The 21117-nt window shown below is 41.8% G+C and overlaps 3 protein-coding genes across 5 annotated transcripts in view; 1 reads left to right on the forward strand and 2 right to left on the reverse strand.

Moving 5' to 3' along the window:
• The window catches only part of AKAP9 (A-kinase anchoring protein 9), a 109946-nt gene extending 108803 nt beyond the window's left edge, over nt 1–1143 (forward strand). For all 3 annotated transcript variants that reach the window (XM_084282065.1, XM_084282064.1, XM_084282063.1), the window contains one exon: nt 511–1143. In XM_084282065.1, coding sequence (XP_084138191.1) covers nt 511–554 — 44 coding nt within the window. In that variant the 3' untranslated portion in view covers nt 555–1143. The remainder of the gene's footprint in view (nt 1–510) is intronic.
• A 259-nt stretch (nt 1144–1402) lies between these two features.
• Nucleotides 1403–10879, reverse strand: CYP51A1 (cytochrome P450 family 51 subfamily A member 1). The gene is made up of 10 exons (XM_084282335.1): nt 10675–10879; nt 10363–10461; nt 9305–9481; nt 6768–6894; nt 5621–5795; nt 5360–5479; nt 4715–4910; nt 4073–4168; nt 3246–3414; nt 1403–2552 (listed from the first exon to the last, which is right to left on the reverse strand). Exons 1-10 carry the CDS (start codon nt 10825–10827, stop codon nt 2374–2376), a joined length of 1491 nt encoding a protein of 496 aa, XP_084138461.1. The 5' UTR covers nt 10828–10879; the 3' UTR covers nt 1403–2373.
• Nucleotides 10880–12188: 1309 nt separating this feature from the next.
• Nucleotides 12189–19217, reverse strand: LRRD1 (leucine rich repeats and death domain containing 1; the record flags this gene model as incomplete). Its single annotated transcript, XM_084283045.1, has 4 exons — nt 12189–12369; nt 12596–12716; nt 15816–16014; nt 17427–19217. The coding sequence occupies 4 exons, from the start codon at nt 19215–19217 to the stop codon at nt 12189–12191; spliced, it is 2292 nt and encodes a 763-aa protein (XP_084139171.1).
• Between the last annotated feature and the right edge of the window lie 1900 nt (nt 19218–21117).

The following is a 21117-nucleotide window of genomic DNA, read 5'->3' on the forward strand; positions in this document are numbered from 1 at the left end:
ACAGTAAAAAGAAAATTTTTAAATTATTTGAAGGGAGGCCTGCAGGTGTGCTTTAATTACAGATTTGGAGTTTATCAGTAACATGTTAAGTTTCCCTGTTGTCTAATAAATGCGCACTGAGGGTTCATTTGGCATCTTTTTAAGAGCTTAAGCTGGATGGAGAAAAGCATACCCCAAAGACTGGGAGTTGGCGTGCAAGGGAAACTTCTTTGTACCACTTTGATTCGAGAAGTTGCAGCCTTCCTGTTCTGTAGATGATAATTTTGGTGCTGTAAAAGGAATGCACCAAGGAAATCGTCAGATCACTGGAACATAATTCATGAAACTTGGTGATTTGGAGCAGTTCCTGCACTAGTTATACTTCAGAATAAAATCCATCCTTTGAGGAAGTTTTGTTCCTAAGTGCTTTCCTGCATAAAATCTTTCAAGTTTTTGTGAGTAACCTGTCACTTGTGAGTCCTCACCTGCTTATTCCAAGTACTGCGATTAAAATCTTTCTCTGCCTTGCAGGTTCGACTTCGTACACTCAGCTGCACACTGGTATGAGAAGATAATACCTTTCCACCACCTCCATCGCTGGCAGTGGGCTGTCTTCTGCAAACCCGTGCTCTTTCTGTGCTTCTGTACAACGCGTATAGTGTGGGACCAACAGAACACAGCGCTGCGACTGGACGCAGTTCGCCCGGACGCAGTTCCATCCCAGCACACCCCGTGCAGACTGGGACTTATGTATATAGGCACTTTGTGGTCATGCAAAAAAAAAAATCATTAAATTACATGTATATTGTGGAATGCTAATTTAAATGATTAACTTATGAAGTGTGTATTTATCAAAGGGGTGCAAAGATGAAACTGGTGTATTAAGGAAACTGAGCTACATTCAGAGAAGTTCACTTGCACTTTTTCTGGCAAGGCTACTGAAGTTACACGACTCCCATAATATTTGCTACTGGCAGTGCAGACAGAATATCACTTGTAGAGACCTATTTTTGTAATGGTAGAAGTTTTGAATTTTATGGGTATTTTGTCAAAGTACTGAAATAAAGATGACTTCATGCTTTTAACTGTGTTCTACTCTGTGAAAGTTCTTAACGTTGAAGAACCGCTCCCTGCTTCACAGTGAACACGTTGCTGCTACCTGTGCTCCTGTTCTGTCAGCTGCATCGTTACTTTGCTTGGACTCCAAAAGTGTTGCTGCTTGCTAGAAGAGAGGACGAGGGTAAGCTTGGGTTCTGAGACAGGGCTAGAAGGGAGGATGCTTTACCATCAGAGGTTTTGTAACAGTTACACCTGCATTAGGAATGGGGGGACTGGGTAAGCCCTTGCTGCAGTGAGCAAGGATGAGAGGGGCAGGGGAGGGAGGTGGGAGTGGGGGAGCAAAGCTCTGCATGATTAACTTTAATGCACTCATTTCTTTCTTGTAAGAATAGATTCACTTAGAAAACTGTTCCAGAAGAGACAAGGTTGAGCAGAGAAAAGACTTCCACAAGCAGTTTCTTTATAAATTTAATTCAAAACTCCTGAGCCAGAGCTCGTGACCATTTATCACCACTCATGAACCAAACACCATGTAAGGATCCTGCATAACGCAGTACAAAGGGAAACAGTCAGACATTTAACTTAGTTAATGGCCCTTTTACACAAGATCATGTTATTTACACAGAGAAGGTAGCCAGCTTATTGTTACTTTCATATTTACACCATGCTTTCAGAGATTATCATCTCTCAAAATTATTTTTTTTTTAGCAAATTAGTTGTTGCTTTCCAAACCTCTTTTACAACCTGATCACGTTACACATTTAACTTAGCGTGATGATTTACAGAAGACTTTTCTACCAACATGTTTGTAGTCTGCCTACCACCACTCAGCTGTCTAGTCACTTTTTTAAAAAAATAATTACATGGGCACTTTCACCAATCAGCCAAGGCCCCAGGCAGACTTTGACATGATTCTGGTTGCAGTAGGGCACCGAGCAAGTGCCTGCCCCCTTGGTACCTTGTACCCACTAGTCACAGTAATTGGATACAGGGCACGGTACGTAGTCTTACCTGTCAGTGTCTGGGGAAAAATTATTTTCAATTATTTTTCAAAAGCAAAGATGGTTGGTAGAAGTAACTCATTTCTTCACCTTAAAGGGGTCGCATGCACACACAGAAGACAGTTTCTCTTTCAAAAAATGCATCAAGAAGGTGGTAGAACAAGCAGTTGTACACAGCAGCATTAACAAATGAAACAGCTGTAGAGGCACTGCAGGTGGCAGATTACTGTTGCTCTCCTACAGTAGAGGAAACAGTTCCCATTTGCCTTCACTTTGTTATAATTTTACTCAGAAGTCTGTTAGTTGACACAACTTACGTTCTCAGCTCCAGGCTTTACAGTGACCTCCTCTTGTATCTGATAATGGGGTTATTGGGTGTGTGTATCATTGTTGTATAATTGATAGTTGGAAAATAGTCATTGATGAGGTCAAATTCATACAAACGAAGCAAAGTAGACCAAATCGTCTTAATCTGGACATAAGCAAAGTTTTCTCCAATACAGCGATGACGGCCTAGGAGGAAAGCCGCAAAAGCAATTAGAATGCGTAGTTATTAAACCACCTTTGACAAATTAACTTCAGAAGTTTTGTGTGGACTGTAATTGTTTAAAAAGAAGCAATCTCGGGCTCTGAGCCTGCAAATGTACTTATGTAATTTATGAAAGTCTTGTTTTCTGAAGCTTTCACTCAAAATACTGTGGTTTATGCAATGAGATTGTGCTCTGTTTTCACCAAAATGCATTAATTTATGCAACACTGAGGAAGAGTTTGTAAAATTTGAGAAAAAAGCATTGATTATAACCATACTGTGGTCTTATCTGCAAGCTGTTTGGGCAGTTATGCATCTCTACATAGACTTCTCTCTCTGCCTTAAAATGACTTCATATTATGAATTTTTTACCTTGACTTTAAAAGACTTGAATAAACTCAAATGTAACATATGGTAACAAAGATTTCTTTTTTCAATTGCTACTCTGAGTCATGTATGAGTCATGTATGCAACTATGACTGATGCAGAACTATCACCTTCATTCTCTTAGCAGCACTTTCACATTAAGAAAACTTTCAGGCAGCAAAGGAAAGGAAAAAAAAATGATGAATCTCCTCAGCTGCTACAGCGCAGGGAGATGCTGTGGGATGGCCAGCACAAGGTGTATGCACTCACTCTGGGAGGGATTCGTTCCCTCACCACACGCAGTTACTCACCAGCGCCAAAAGGAACATATGCAAACTTCTCCCCCGCTGCTGGGTTATCCTGAAGGTAGCGGTCAGGCTTGAAGTCCAGCGCGTCTTTCCACGAGTCCCTCAGACGGTGGTTGACAGTGGGAGATACACAGACCTGGTGGCCGGGGGGAATACTGTAGCCAGCAACAGTCTAGGAGGGAAGGGACAAGACCCCACACGTCACATCTCTCTCTTTTTTTCTTTTGACAGTGTTACCTGAAGTTCTGTAATCATGGGACTCAGATCTCAGAAGAGATTTTAGCTAAGTCAGTTAAAATCAATGCAGCACAGCAAATTTTACTTTAGATTTGCCTAGCTTGTATTGTTATGTAAGAGCAAGCCAAATTTTTCCAAGATAGCTATTTAAAATACCTGGCAAACCACAAGGCTCACTATTTTGTCCCATTGCACACATCAGTGAGGTGCCCAGCTCCAACCTGTCAGCCACCTCCTCGCAGGCACTGGGTGGCTGTTGCAGGGGCTCCCAGAGCCCTCCAGAGCCCTCCCTCATCCAGGCTGGAGAAGTCCCGTGACACCTCAGTGGTTCCCTGATCCCTACAGGTCACCAACACCTTGACTGCCCAGAAACCTGGACACCAATATTCCTGCGAAGTTCACAAGCACCAAGTAACAGTCTCTTCCCACAATCCACTCCAGCTACGCTCCCACTGGTACAATCCAGAAGCCATCAGACCCTCACGGCTCACCATACTCTCCCATTTTTCCTTATGTCCAGCAAGACACCTCCCACCCAGCCTCTTCCAGCCCTATTCTCCCAAAGCGAAGCAAGAGCCAACAGGCGGGCTCACCTGGGGAGTTTTGGCCATCCTCATCATGGTCATTATAGGAGGTCTGAGCCTCAGAGTTTCTTTCAGACAGCGATCCAGCAAAGAGAGATCTTTGAGCTGCAAATATAAAGTAAATGATGCATCAAGATATACATACCCGCTTGCACAAAAAGGTATTTTACACCATTTAAGAACAAAAAAATAACCAAATCAAGGAACAAGCAGCTCATATTTACATGGACTTCATTTGCTACCCTGACAATTTTTCCCTTGATTCAGTTAAGACAAGGAATTAAAGCTCTCTGACCAGTGCAATCAGTTCCTGACTTATCTGACTGATTTGTCTCACAAGTGCTTACTAAGAGAGATCACACCACATCCAGTTCCTCAGTGGGGATATGATGATCTTCCAGCAAGATCATGCAGCAAATTTTTTGAATAGAGTTTGTAGCAAGTGCGGTTTCCTTAATCAAGGCTGATAAAAAATAGCATCAGACCGAAAAGTTACTCAAATAGACACAGCACCGTTGGCCAGTATGTCTCCCATCACCAACTGCTTGTTACAGATCACGATTCTAACACAAAGCACGTGACTGTATTTGACTTTTTTAATGAAAATCTGCAAGTATAACAATATCCCTCAGGAATAATGAACATACAAACCTGGTCATAAGTTAATGGTGGCAAGTCATCTCCACAAACTGCTTTCTGCTCTGCATAGCACTGCTCCTGTATTGATTTGTCTCTGGCTATGAAGAAGCCAAGCCAGGCACTGGTGGTGGAGGACGTGTGCTGCCCTGCCAGGAGCAACCCAATAAGCATCCCAGCTATCTCGTCATCTGTCAGCGGGCGGCCGTCCCTGTTAGAGGGGTGTTAAGGGGTTAAAGGGTGTCAAGTTAAAGCTTCACTTCATCGGGTTTCCAGTTACAGCAGTGTTGACAATTTTTTCTAATCTACTTTGTGCTCCTCCTCCCGTGTTGGCCACCCTAAATGCAGCAGCTAAAGATGTAGCAGGAGGGAGAAGGGAGAACAGGGGAGGCAGACTCCCTGGGAGCCCTGAAGAAAATCACTCCTGCACAGCCAGCTTGTTGCTGAAGATCTCAGAAGTCTAAGTCAGCATTTCTAAGTAAACTTGTTTTTAGGAACACAGCTAGGATCAATTGCTGGCAACAACAAAAATTCAGAACATCTTTCTTATTGTTTGGTAGACAGTTTTAAAGTAAACAGCTCAAAGCTGAAGTAAAATATCTGTATTTATTTCTCTCTATAGAGAGAAAATAATGACAAGTCTTCAACCCCTTTGCTTACTTGTACGAAGCATCCAGTAGTGTTTGGAGCATGTCATCCTCCTTTTCCTCAGAATTCCGACGTTTCTGGATAACCTTGTAGAAAATATTCTTTATCTCTCTGTGTGCTCGATCTCGACGTCTGAGATTCAAAACATGTCTGTTAGCAACTTTGTATAAGGTAACACTAAATCCTTAGGAAGGATTTACTGGGATGTCTGGAACGTGGGAACAAAGGGGTTTGGATAAAATGCTTCAATTGCTTCAATCTCATTTCTGGTACCTGAAGCTCGGCAGAGGCAGCCAGCCGGGCAGCAGCCAGGCAGCATGCGTGAAGCCCCCATCCAAATCGGCGTACAGCTGCGCCACCTTCTCGTTCAGCAAGCTTCTTATTTCCTTGCCATGTAGGCAATGACTTGCTGTCAAAATGATAAGTTCTGAAAGGGCTTCAAACAGATCTGAGGAAAGATTTGAAAGAAGTGTTACTGAAGACATATTTTAGGCAAGATGTTACGGTTTACAGGCTAGTTTACAGTAGCTTTTTTGTATTTTGAAGAAGAGAATAATAAATAACTGAATACATATTAATATTTTAATAGAGTTTTAGCTTGCTTTTCCTGGAAAATGAAGCATGTGATTTTAAATTTCTGTGGTTTTCATCACATATCTTATCTAATAACTTTTAAATTAGATCATTTGATTTCAACAACTTTTTTCTAAGGTATTTTCTAGATTTTTTTTTCTAGGAAAGCTATTAACACTTCCAAAGTAAACAATGCAGCACAAGTCTAACCCTTAACAAAAGTAACAGAAGCCACACGAAAACTTACACTTGAAATCCAAATCCATGGGTTACCAGCTAGTTTTGCTGTTTTTTGAATGATTTTTACCTATTTCTGACACCAGTGTGCCACAGTGGGATTGAGAGAGTACTGATGGGCTATGTCTAGCAGGCAGGTTGGTAATTAAAAGAATTCCACTCAGCTCCCAATCTAACCATGTCACTTCTACAGCTGCAGTGCAGATGATCAGGAGCTAACACCTCTGACAGTCACTCCAGGAAGTCACACAGTACCTTTTCAAAAGGACTAAAGAAGAGTCACACTGAAGTGACTGGTACCATACAAATCCAGCATGATGCAGCCAGCGACAGGTACACTTGCTATTGGCAGACCAAGAAAGCACAAGTAGAACAGTTCTTAAGGCCTGTCAATGATTTTTCCAAGCAGCTTTACTCTCCAGTAGCCTTAGATTTGATTAAACAAAAAGGGTATTTTCTATGTTTTTTCTGATCTTCGGTACAATTTTGCCGACACTATTTTTAATTTAATATTGCAGTAAATTGTTCCCAAAAACATACTGCTCCACCATGCATCAGCCTTCATTCCTTCCCAGAAAATCTAAGTAAAAATGCATCTGATTTCGCTTACTTTTTTCTCCACTTTCTCCCCATGCTTTGAAATACTCCTTTGTTTCTTCTTCGATCACAGATACATGCTGCTTAAACTGGGCAATATTTAGTCCAGTTTTGAGCATCTTCTTCTGTTCCAAAAATACCTAGGGGAAACAAAATAGAAGAAGCAATTAGAACAGGGATCATCATATTAATGTAGCTAACAGTTTCATATAATTTGCATTACAACATATAAAAAGGTTTTTTTTAAAAAAAGATTAGGTTTGTAGCGTACAAGAGTGTACAAGATACCCAAATTTGACGTAATAGGTAATATTCAATTTTTCACCTTTTTTGTTTTTCAAGCAAAACTTCAGTAACATCCAAGTACTAGCTGAAGGGAGCAACAATTCTCTTCTACAGTGCCAAAACAGAAAATAAAACATTTTGTTTGTTAAGCATTAGCATTGAAGATACAAGAAACACTCAAGAAAGGAATATGGAATGCACTTTCATGTACCTCATTATCACCTACGTACACGCAGCTGATCAGCCCCATGCCTGCAGTGTTTGGGTTCAGTCTGTGTTCCTTGGTGTGCAGCCTCCTCGCTTCCCCTTCCCTCATACCTTACCTCTGCTCTACGTACCACCGCTCCTTTACAAGGCCCCAGGAAGTCACTGCCCACAAAGGCTGACCCAGAAGCACGAAGCGAGCCATTTCCTCAAGACATGGTAACCTTCACATCCCTCTCACCTTCCCTTTTTTCTGCATGTGGACTCACAGCTCATAAACCTCCTGCTGAAGAGCTCACTACTAGATGAGAACCATTCAGTGGGTTGATGGGACTCAAAGTTATTCAAATGATTTTTAAGCCCCAAGTATGGATTACAGCATCTGTCCTACACCATACTGGGGACAACTGACCAAAAACTGGCATCTCACCGAGGGCTCTCCACGCACTACAAAGTTATTTACAGAAAAGAAGGCATAAAAAGAAAGGTTGCTTCCTAGGAACTTCTGCTTCCAGAAGGCAGCGGGGCTACAGCAGTCTGCCAGGGTCACACATGTGGCAGAGTTAAGGGGACAGGCATATTTTGCCCAACAGTGTGGTGGCCCAGCCCCAAGCAATGGACAGAACCCAGCAGGGAGCACACCCTGTGTCACTGCAGTGCTGCTCCAAGAGAAACCACCGGCACAAGGCCTGGAGGGAGGAGACAGAGGGAATGTGAACTGATACATAAAGGGTGTAGATCACCAAACCTAATTACCAGAATTACTGATAAACAAGGAACTTCCTTTCAAAGAGTCCTAATTATATTCAAACAGACAGTCAACCTTAAGGGGTGGTTCTTCCAAAGCAGGAGTGGAAGTCCCTGTCAGACTGAGGAGGAGGAGACTAAGCTGCTTCAGCAGAGAGAAGGGGGCCTTAAAAGAAAGTCCCAGATGACCCACCATCAGCAGGATGCCCAACAAAGGCCTGAACAGCTCTCCAAACGCCTTCCCAATGTCTGAAATCAAACCATAGCAGTAGCCCTACACACAAAAAAATGGCTCAGCTGTAGCAAAATGCACTTAGGCACAACCAGGCACACTGCCTTGTCAGCTTCATACAGGGGAACGTGTCTCTAGAGTTAATCAGTGTGTGCCAACAGCAAAATCCCTGCATCGCCCAGCTGTGGAAAAAAAAGTAGCACAGGTGATTTTCTGAAAAACCTCAATTTTCAGAAATAAAAAAGGAGAAGTCCTTCTAGTATCAAAGGTATGAGTAAAGGAGAATTCCAACAGACTCACAAGGCTTACTTAGTGCTAAGATTAGTCTCTTGACTAAAGCAGAGCTTGAGCACACCCTTTGTGTAAGCCTAGAGACCTTTTATCAGAACAGAGCAGTACGTGGCGGACACAGGGCTGCCACTGCTACCAGCCTGCCCTGTTGCACAACAGACCGCGATGTCACCACAGGCAGAACACAGACTGCTGGCAGAGCGAGTCTCTCCCATGAGAAGCAGATTCTGCAGCATACATCTGTCACTACCAGCTACACACAGAGACAAGGCAACAGCCAGAGCTTAGGTCGGAAACCATGGTACATGACACAGCCATCTTCCTGCCAGACCCAGGCAGGCTGTGCTCTGCAAACACACACAGCCTGATTTTGGTCCTAGCAAGACAAACCTCGTGGCGCCAACTGTCAAATTATTACTCCTGCGTACAGATTTGGCATGGCACCAATGAGAAACTAGCATTCAGAAGGAAGACCCAATTGCTCACAAAGGAAACTGTGGTCAGTGAAATGTCTAACGGAAGGAAAAAAATAAAGACCATCTACCAGTTCCCTCTATGGTGGGATTTGGTGGTTTCTAAAACTAAAAAAAGTAATGAATGGTCAGGTAGTAAATAATGCAGCCTAAGCGTGCTCAGGCTTGATCATCCAAGTGAAAGTACCACTGCACCCGGCCTTCTGCCAGGATTGCACAGGAACACCAAACCCAGCACACCGAGCCAAGCATTCACAGCTGTCTAGTCGGAATTTAATTCTCCTAGCTTTCTTCTCGTTTCATATGTAAAATACATACCGCGTTAGGGACATCATAAGCGACTCCCTTTCCAAAAACAGGTGTTGTCAACCGGGAGTATACATCCTCTGCATTCAGGTCTTCATTTTTGCTATTGAAGAGCAGTGCAGCTGCATCACTACCCAGTAAGTAGGTGAATGTCTTGCCAACCATCGTGAAACTGAACACAGGTCCATACTATGAGGAAAGAAATAACAGTTCATTTTAAAAAAGTAGGAACGTGAATCATGCAATCATTATCTCTTTATGTACAAGCTTCTACAAATCACTATTCACCTAAGAAACAGTTAGAGATCTAATAAAGATATAAACATTTTAAACTATATTTAAATTCTTCTCCCAATAGACTTATTAGTGATATAACTAACACGTGTGATCGTGCAAACTGTAAGACTACTATGCTTAAAAAAAATCGGGGAAAAAAATGACACCATGAGAACTGGCAGAGACACTACAAGAATGCAGCAGCCTCCAGTAACCTACAAATGCTGTCTTGGAAAAAAAATGGATTTGGAGTTATGCACTGATAATTAAGAGCAAATAAGATTTTAAATATTAAATGTCAACTCCAACAGATGCTCACATACTAATCTTAGCTTGACGAGCTTGGAGAAAGACAAGATTTAAGCTCCATAAAGTTTTAGACAACCTGAAACATATCAATACATCTGACTTTATTGGAATTAAGGCTCTACTGCCTTAGACCTTTTCTTTTGGACTGTTTAAATCACCAGGATTTTATGCACGAGCCCCTTTAACATTGCTGAGCACCTTAAAAGTCATAAAATCACCTACTATAGAGGCAGTCAGCAGATTAGGAAAGAGTGAGATTAAAAGACCCCCATTAAAGCAAAAAATAACATCATGAAAATGGATTTTTAATGAACTTGTGATACAACTACAATTTAATTCAACAGTCTGAAGAAATCACAGCCTACTGTGCACACTCCATTCCATGTTCAAGGCAGTAAGAGAGACTGAACAGTTTTTAAACAGAACTTAATAGATACACAGAAGTATTTTAGCACACACTCAGCCATTCGTGTAAGAAAACATACCTTGTCATAAGCGTTTTCCAAAAACTCAATGGGACTTTTTCCAAATGCTATCGCATGCCCAAGGAAAGGGATGCTTGACGAAATATAGGGTGGGTATTTCTGAGGAAGAAAGAGAAAAAAGACTGAATTTTCTTCAGAGACTAACGAGATGTCTCTGAAGACATGCGGGGCGCCCACAGCTGGCCCAAGACCCCCGGCGCCGCCGCCCCCCTCCGCAGCCATCCCCGGGCAGCCCCCCAGACCCCCCTGTCTGCATCGAGCCCTCTCCCCGCCAGCCCCCACCACCTTCCCCGGTCCCCCCCCGGCTCGCACCCGCTGCTCGGAGCCGACGTGCCGCCGGTAGCCCAGCTGCAGCAGGTAGCCCAGGCTGAGGACGAAGGCGGAGGCGGCCAGCGCCAGGGACAGGGGATTGCCGACGGCCACCCGCTCCAGCAGCGAGCCGCCGACCTCCAGCAGGCTCAGCATCGCCTCACGGCTAACGGCCGCCCGGCCGCCTCACGGGAACCGTCACCTCACCGGTAACACCGGTAACGGCCAACGGCCGCCCGCGCGCCGCGGCTGAGGCGGGAGGGGGGGAGGGGGGAGGTGCCGGGCCCCGCCCCCCCGCGCTGGGCTGATCTCTGCCCATGTGACGCCTGCCGCCGGCCGGGCCAATGGCGGCCCGCGCGGCACGGGGTGACGGCGTCTGCAGGGCTGCCGGGGCCGCCATTGGGCGGTTGGGGGGGAGGCGGGGAGGGAGGGACGGAGGAGGGGGAGGTGCGCGGCATGGCGCCGGGGCGGGGGCGGGGGCTGAGGGGGAGCGGTCATTAACTGGTAATTGAGGCAGGACATTTGGCCTTACACAGCCTGAGGGCAGGTCAGGCTTTCTGTGAGGGTGTTTTTTCATGTGTGGTGTCCAGGTGACTGGGCTGTAGTTCCCCGGGTCTCCGTTTTTCCCTTTACAAAAAAAGGAGGTTATGTTTCTTCCAGTCAGCGGGAACTTCACCAGACCGCCACACATCTTCTCACAGGACCCGTGGATGTATCTCGACATGCCCCATGGACTTGTGCACCTTTAGGTTCCTTATCGGGTCTCAAACCTGGTCTCCTACATGGGCGGTTCTTCATTCTCCCAGTCCCTGCCTTCTGCAGGTTGGGCTGCGTGGCTGAGCTCTTGCCTGTGAAGACTGAGGCAAAAAAGTCACTGGGTGACCATGTCTCCCGTTTCCTCCTGGAGAAGGCCACAATTTCCCTTTTTATCACTGATGTACCCATAGCAGCTTTTCCGTTATCTCCATTAAGGCAACAGGTAATCTTTCTGGACTCCCAACCCCCTGTTTCCAAACACAAACCTCCTGTATGCTGCAACTACTGGGAAACAGCCTACTTCTTCCTGCTCTAAAAAATAAGCTAGAAAGATGCTTAGAATGCTCACCATATCTTCATACAGCCTTGGTGAACACTAAAATTTGTTGCAAGCAACATGTTAAAACTATGAACAATTTTTTCTGTTTATAAACATTATTCAGTAATTTAAAGTGCGAATTTAACAGCAATGAATAAAACAACTTGATGTAATAGATTCAAGATCTACTAAAGTTTCCATAAGTACAGTTTTTAATAAAATGACTTCGCTTTAGAAATCAAAAAGGTGCATTTTTGATTATTTTTTTTTTGCACAATCAATCTTTAAAAGACTAGACAAGCTAATACAAAATTGTGAATGACTTTTGAAAAACAGGCTGAGTACGATACAGTATGATCAAAGGGAAAAGAATTTCAGGGATAAAAAGAACGGCAACACAAGCCTTTGTTCTGTTCATACCCACTCTTTGTACATTCTTAGTTTAGAATTTCACCATTTGTGAATAGAGTTTTAAAGCTTTCACTTCGTTGGTTAGATCATACATGCCTGTCATTACTAGTATTCTGATCAGTTTATCTACCATTTCAGCATAAGTTAGGTCTTGGTTTTCACTGATCCAAACGTCCAGTGCCTTGATGATTTTCTCTTTCAGCTTAAGAGCCCTGTTAGGAAAAGAAGTTAAGAAGTAAATATCTGAGGAAAAAAAAAAAAAAAAAAAAAGATTTGTAGATATTTACTAAATTTTACATAGATGTATCTACTCTGTATTTAACAGAAAATGTACCATGAATTCTTTAATCTTCTGTGCATTAACTTCATAAAATAGTAATGACAAGGAAAATCGGAAGTAAAACCAACAAGATACTGTTACAATCACCTGTAACTAACCTGGTATTTTCCAGAGACTTGATGTCAGCCTGACGAAGTTGCAGTTTCTGACAGAAAAATTCAAAATTTTCAGAAGCAACGTTGTCAGCAATCACTTCTATCATCTTATGCAGTATCTTCTCTAAATAGAAACATATAAAGCAGTATTGTTAATTAAATAAAATTGCGTATCTTGTCTAACATGTTCTGTAAATGCTGTTTACCTGCTTCAGGGTTTTTCTAATACCAAACATTGTTTTCCAAGGTGATGTCACCATCCTGGAGGATGTATCATTATCATCATCATCTCCTCCTCTCCCTCATAACCCTGTTGGGGGTGGGGGAATTGAATACTCTTCATCTCAGGGAGGCCCTGCCTTCAGCCAGAAGGGTTGTAAGACTCCAGCACGCTGGTGAGTTTCTGGTACTTCACAGGATCACAGAATAATTTAGGTTGGAAGAGACCTCCAAGATGTCGCCCCAGGCCATCTGGTTTTGGTCACTGACACATTACGGGTGCTTTTCATTTTCTTCAGTTTGAAGCAGCATGAGTTACAGGAATAGCAGGGTGGAAAGGTACACTTTTTTTTACAGTACTCGTCTGCCTCACAGCTCAGCTCACCACCACTCAAGAGCGAACCAGATTGTCAAAGCTGTTTGTATCCAAACAGCTCATGTACATGTATGCTAAGAATAAAAAATTTTCTCTCCCTTATGTGACTGAAAACAAGTGTTACACCTGACAGGATTAGAATTCATTGCATTTACACTGCATAAAGTGAGGAAGCAGTAGTTGCAATATTCTTTGCTCTTTGATCTTCATCAAGTTATCCAAACTCATACCCAGCTTCTTGGGTAGCACATGAAACAGCAGAACATTCTCAGTGAACTGACCACTTAGACATGGCTACAAGGGCACAGGAGGGAAGCCCTATTACTATCCCTACTTCCCTATTACTATTGTACCCTACTTGCCTGCGAACGTTATAAATTGTCCAAGTTTTGTTTTGCCTGTGCTTGCATGGTCGCCTTCTACATCTTGGTTACAGGAATACACAGGTCATTAGAGGTGACGCCATGTCCCCTGGGTGTCAGGACACTGACAGGACCTGACATTCCACCTTCTCCAAACAAGCACCTGGACATGGTCTCCATAGAAAAAGTCTAGTCTAAGTGTTCTCATACACAGTTTGGTCAAGAGAAGACGTCTGGGGAGGACAATCACTGGCAAAGGCGTAGCATATTCTCTATCTCTGGGCTATGTCAAGAATTTGCATACTTAAATACACAGGCCTAGACCCCAGTTTCAGTTCTTGGCCGTCAGCTTCCATTTCTGAAGAGTCCTAATGCAATAATCCAATCCTAGCTCTCGAACCACAGGTTTCTTATCAGTGACCTCATGCAACCCCCCATACAACAATAACGAATAAATCCTTATCGATTTCTGTCTATATGTCTGCAAAGGAAGCACACAAACATTAATTGTAATTTCAATATTGCTGATACTAACAAAAATCGGTGAGGAACAGACCCAGAACCAATTACAACTGCCTTCTGAAAACACCTAGGTGGAGTTTCAACAGCTCCTACAGCAGTTCCTTTAAGGCATAGAAGTACCTTTACTTGTTCTTAACGTACCATCTCTTTCATTGGCACTTTCCAGATAGCACAGAATGGGATACAGTTGCTTTCCTCTGCACAGATCCTGCAGTGGCTCAGACAGAGAATTTCCATCGAAGTTTATATCTTTCAGCATATGAAGGTGATGAAGACCAGCAGGCAAAGATTTCAGTCGATTTTCTGTTTAAATACATAGGCATGCTTCACTACATCTGTATTGCATTCATCTAACGAAGCTTGGGACATGTCAGGGAAGAGATTATTCTTTCTTAATTTTAATTATGAATTCAGCATTGCATAAACATAAAATGTAAGGGAAGACAAATTTTGCCTCAGAGAATTTACAGTTTGTGGATTTGACTGTAATAGCAATAAAACTAAGGATTTCCTTCTTTGATTTCATGGGCTACTGTAGCTGCCTGATGGCCTACTACACTGTGAAACTGAGAGAGAATCTTGTAGAAGTTAACGTTGGCATTATGAAAATTATTCTTCAGGAAGAAATGAAGGAAAGAAAGGAAATCAGCTGATGCACAAAAAGAAAAAAGTTACAAGTAGCTCTAAAAATGAGAGTGACAAATAGAGGGGAAGAAAATGAAGGGAGAGCTGGAAAGTTCAGTAATGAGAAATATGAGCAACAAAGGCAGAGACGGATGGAAACAAGCAAAGTAGCAAGCAGAAAAGGGGTTAAGCAAAATGTTACAAGATGAAGGAGTCACTATCAGCATAATGCAGTAGAAAAGTAAATGAAGAGACATGGAGGAAGGACAATATATCATAGCAAAAAAAATGATGAAATCAAAGATGAATTCAAAACTGTAAGCCTGGCTTATAGCAGTGTATAAAAGGTGTCCTCGGTCCATAGGATTTTAAATGGTATCAGTCAGAAAATGTCTGAATAAATTCCCAAAACACCCCATCTGCCTGTAAAGCACAGTAGCTAGGCAGGAAGGGATCACTTCCAGGGATACTTCAGCTATTGCTGAACATGCAGCTTCCCGGGCTAACACGGCAGGAGCTCCTGTCTCTGCGTGACAGTGTGCTGAGCCGCGAGTTTCAGCCTGCAGTGAGTGAACACAGGGCGGAACATGGCAGCCGTGTTGCTGCAGCTGAGATACACCTGAGATAACAGGCTGTGCAGGGCTCTGCTTCATGCCCATCTTTTTGTCCGAGCATTTTTAACAGTCACTTGACAACCCGGTAAAACCTCCACATACAAAAAAAGACAACAGACTGTATTATACCAGTACTACTAATTGGAAATCTGAACACAAAGATAAACGTTCTTTGCAACAGAATAATGTCAGTCCTAAAAGTGGTAGGTCCCTGCAGAATAAACTTTGTAGTGATGGGTGCTTTGTGTATGTCAGGCCTTTATCTGCCTGATGATCGCATCTGCAAAAATCATGCCTCTTAAGAAGGTTTCAGAGGGGGTCACAGAAGGTTCACAGCTGTGTTAAAAGATACTTGGTTAGAAGCAACAGCAGCATACATTAAAAACTGGAAAGCTGCATTTCCCTCAGTTGTTTCATCACCTTCTCATCTTGTGATATGTTTATACTCATCAGGGGCACAGTTCAGTACTTAAACGCCACTAATGAATCGAATGCCTGCTACTTACCACTCAGATCAAGGTGCTGCAGATTTCTTAGCGATGTAATAGACTTGGGGAGCTGGCTGATATCATTATTATTTGCAATTAAATGGACCAAATATTCCAGTTCTCCTATGCTCTCTGGCATTTCCTTTAACGCATTATGAGATATGTCAAGCTCCCGGAGGCAAACCAGCTTAGATAACTCCTCTGGAATTTGAGTTAACTGATAGAAAAAAGACAATTCATTTATTTTGATATGATTTCTCTTATGTGAAAAGTTAGAAAGGTAACTTTCCTGCAGGCAAAATTACATTCCATAATTTAATTCCAACAATAAAAGCGTCTGAACTTCAGTTCTAGTTGAAGCTAATTTAGTATTTTCCAATAAGTATACAGATGCTGAGCACAAAATTTTGCAGCAAAACTTCTAGACACAATAATAGAATGGCAATAAAAAGACATGCCTCCATAGCAGGAGCTTCAGGAGAAATCCTTTTGGGTTCTGTTATCATTACTAATTCATTAATGAAAACTTTTACCCTCTCAGAACACTCAAATATTTTTTTCAGCCTCTTGGGTATGAAACATATTTTTCTTCTGTGTAGTTCTTACGTTGGTGTTTCCTAAATTTTATTTTCCTCCTAGGAACTTTAACTGGTCTCCAGATGCTGTGGACACTAGACCACTCTCTGAGAAATGAACATAAGCTCACAGACCTTTTGCTCTCGTCTCTCAAGGTAAACCCTTGGTAGACATCGTAACCACACTTGAAATCATACAAAGAAATCTGAGTCTCTTCTGAAATGCTGATTTTGCAAATTCTGGTGAAAGATTAAAATGCTTAACTTTTTAAACGAGTGGGCCAAGGACTGTGTGTATCAGTACTTGCTTTAGAAAGGTGTTTAATTTCAACTGGCAATGATAGCACTGTGCCATTTTATTTATGACAACCACTATCTGCCTTTTTAACCAGAAGACAGGTCAGACAGGTTTAGATTTCCTCAGGAGGGTTTCTTTTTCTTTTCTTTTTATTTTTTTTTCTTTCCTTGCCTCATTCCTTAGTATAAAAAATTTAATAAACTTTGGATTTTAGAAATGGGAAGTAATTTTCTCTGCTATAAGCAATCAGAGAAGCAATATAGTTTTTCTTGTTTCAATTAGTCAAACTTTAACACACTCCTAATGTTAAGAAGTTTGACACAAGTTGGAAAGATTTGTTCATTTTACAGAGAGGAATCTTGGAGGCAGGCTTATCTACCAAATTCCAGCTAGCCATTTTGTCTCTTAGCACCCACTGGGATGGAAAATACAGCAATTTGTACCAGTACTATAAGAATAAGGAATATATGGTCTACTTCAGGTCAGTCTTGATTATCAAAATATCACTTCAAGAAATACCTAAATAACACCATATAAAGTAAGGTTTGTATCTAGTATTTCTAAATAAATGTGCATCCTTATTGATTTTTGTCCTGTTCTGATATTAAAAATAGATAAATACATAAATGTATTTCCCTCTGTGTCAATGTCTTCAAACACAGGAGCTTTAGCCTGTGTTTGGAGGAAGTCTATTTATAATAATTTTGCAGCATGACAATCTGTAAGTTTTCTTACCTAAAGGAAATGACCTCTTACCTTCAACCCATTCATTTGAGACACGGTCAATTTCTCCAGTGAGGACAGATGAAATACTTCAGAAGGAAAAGATGCAAACTGGTTGTCTGATACATTTAAGTCTTTGATTGATTCCAGATTGCTAATTTTTAAAGGAATAGTCTTTATCTGATTATTTGACATGTCGAGTGCTTTTAAAAACTTTAAAGTACACAGCTCTTCAGGAAATGAGTCAAACTTGTTATGGTGTAACAGAAGCACCTGGAGAGACTTCATCTCAGATACCATGGCTGGTATGCTATTGATTTCATTCTCACTTAAATCCAAGTAAACTAGTTTTGTAAAGCTGCAGAAGCACGCAGAAAATGAGGACAGTTTATTTTTGTTTAATTCTAGATGTTCCAAATCTTTAATATCGGAAATTCCAGGTATTATTTCTGAAATAGAGTTGCCACTAAGTTTTAAGTATTTAAGATCAAATAAAGCACACAAAGCATTTGGAAACTGAGAGAGCTTATTATAGCTGAGGTCAGCTTTGGTTATCCGTATGCAATCTTTTAATTCAACAGGAACGTATGTCAATGCGTTTCCTGAAAGCTCTATCTTGGAGAGGTTTTTTAAATGGGATACTTGCTCATCCAGTGAGTCCAGCTGATTCCTACTTACAGAAAGCTCCTTTAGATTTCTAAGTCTGTGGATATTAGCAGGGAGCTGGGTTAACTGATTATCATGTATAATGAGATGTTTCAGCATGGTACAGTTGCAAAGATTATCAGTAAGGCTTTTGAATAAATTTTTTGCAAGGTTCAGAAACCTAAGTTCTCTTAAATTCTCCACTTTATCTGAAAGATACTCCAATTTGTTATCATCAACTCTGAAGTCTTTCAGTTTTGTCAACTGGAAAAACTGCACAGGCAAAAATATAAGCTTATTGTTACTAATTGAAAATTCTTCTAGTTTCTTGAGTTCTTTAATATCCTTTGGTAAACTCTGAATCGAGTTCTGACATATGCTGAGTTTTACTAGATTAGGAAGGTAGCAGAGAACCCTTGGAAATATTGAGAAGTGATTGGAATCAATGTTGAATACCTTCAATTTTTCCATGTCAACCATGGCATCTGGCAAAGTTTTCAGCTTGTTCCCAGCAAGCTCTAATGTTTCAAGGCTTCTCAGTGCAAAAGGAAATTCATCCATGTTGTTGTGATTGAGAAAAAGTTCCTTAAGATTTACAAGCTTTGAAAATTCTTTAGGGAGATTCAGTAACTGGTTGTGACTGACATTCAATACTTCTAATTTATGAAGAAATGCTATTTCTGGTGGCAAACACGTCAGTCTATTTCTTTCAAGTAACAGGATCTCCAGATTAGTTAGATGTCCTACATTTAAATGTAGTGTTTTTAGTTCATTGTTGTGTAAGAACAAGCGTTTCAATTTTTGCCTTTCAAAAGTCAGCACAGGCATATCCTGGAGTCCTTTATCGTTTAGTCTAAGTGTAAAATTATCATCTTTTCCTTCAGGCATCAAAAATGTTGATCCTTTTTCAGCACTTTCAGGATTCTCTGCTGATGATAATGTGTCTGGTCTGGCATTGAAAGCTTCTGAAAGCTCTTGGTTCAGTTCCTCAGTGTCTTTTGTATCTGATGTAGACCTGAGCTTCCTCACACCTGCTTCAGGGACACCCTGAGGCACTGTGGAAACATTTCTCTCAGCTGAGGATTCATATTCATGCTTTTCTGCAGGTAAATCACTTTTTGATTCATTTTCTGTCATTTTATGGCTTTCCTGATCTGCTTTAGGAACTTCATGTGACATTTCAACTCTAACTTTTCACAGCTGGGGCAGCTGCTTCAGGACTCTCTGCTGAATTTACCAGGTCTTCCCTGGTATCATTGTCAGGAATTGCATGAAAGTTTTTGTTTAATCCTTCTGTATTTAGACTTTGTGGAATTTAATCTTCTTCCTTCTCCAGAGACATTGGTTCTTTTTCTGGATTGGCAATTGTTTCTTACTGCTATTTTTTAAGAAACCAAAGTGTAAGCATGAAATCTATATGGAATAATGAAAGTTTTGACATTGGCAGATTGAGCTAGCAATTGTATAAGAAAAAATCTAGACTTTTTTTTTTAACATATTTGTGAACTTTCCCACTTCTTTGTTTACCCAAAGTAGGAAATTATTTTACTGCACTGCTTGTTACTTTAATATAATATCTTGTTTTTCTATACAGTACTACAGATCACAAAACATACATCACAACTGTGTCATTTGTCGCTTGAGATTTCACAGAATCAACAGACCCAATAAATGCAGCTTTTAATTTAAGAATATTTGAGATGTTTCTTTGCCTATACACAACATTTAGGTGAGTAGCATCTCATGGTTAAAATATAAATATATTTATCTTTTAAGAAACAGGACCCATAATTCAGGCTTTCCAAGTCTACACTTAAACATCGAACTGGTTTTAAAATCAAAACGGTTTTAAAATGATGAATATGCAATAACATATGCAATAATAACTTTATTAAAATGCTTACATTGTAAAATGTAACTTTTATTTTTAAGCTCCTTGAAATCACAAACAAATAAGAATAGGCCTCAAGCAGAAAGAATTGCTTATCTAAATATGGATGTGGATTTAATGGATGTGTGATATATAAATCTTGAAAGCCACATTTATCTATCTCATAAAATAAAAAAGCTGTTAATGAAATTGTTTTGATTCTGTTTCACAGGGCAGCCATCACTACTACAGATACTTACTGCTACGTCAGCCATAGTTCTGAATGGTTCTTCATTTTTCATGATAAACAACAGTGGATGAGATTGGGTTATTTCAGTCTGTAGGGACACACATTAATCCCAAAGTGTATTTTAAGAAATATTTGACAAGGGTAAGAGATACAATACTCTGCTTTCCACATGGGGCCTTGTGGTCCACCTGCACAGCACAGGATGTCCCCTGACAGCAGAGGCTCAGGCACGGCTCAGCTGCGTGTATCCCACAGCTCTCTAGAGCTCTCCTTGCATGTTTGTCCTGCCTCAGCCTGCTAATTACTACTTCAGCCTTCACTCTCCTGTTGGTGATGCACCACCACAAGCAGCATTTCCCCACCTCACCTGACTGCCGGCTGGCAAACCCAAGGCGCTCATCACCAGCCTCCTCCTCCCCCTTCACAGGCAGACCTGCACCATCCTGCTCCGTAAGCCTTCCGACGAGTTCCTCCAACAGATTCACATTTTTCCCTCCTTCCTTTAACACGGGTCTTTCTGCTGAGGTGGTACAAAATTATAACACCCTTACTCCGTGTGACTAAAAAGTTTTAAGGTCAAGAGGAACCTTTGCAAACCATGCAGATCACCACTGCCGAGCCTGTATTTATTATTTTTTTTTTAAGAAACAGCCTATTTTGTAAAGCATACCTGGCTGTAAGTGACAGGAGGGAATCCCCTGTCTTTTTACGGTGACTTTTCCCGTCACCAAAGCAACAAGAGGAGGACGCGGGGGCTGCCTGAGGGGCTCCCCTCAGCACCGAGCCCTCCTCCCGACCCCTCAGGAGCAGCCCCTGAACCCCAGCGGCTCCTCGGCCCGGCCCTCCTCGTCCCAGCCCACCTCAGCCGCCACCGCACCGGGTCCAGCCCCGGTCTCGGACCCGGTCCCAGTCCCGGTCGCCGCCGCTCCCCTCAGGGCTCCCGGCCGTTGCCGCGGCAA

Source organism: Netta rufina (assembly GCF_964035555.1).
Source record: "Netta rufina genome assembly, chromosome: 2".
NCBI lineage: Eukaryota > Metazoa > Chordata > Aves > Anseriformes > Anatidae > Netta > Netta rufina.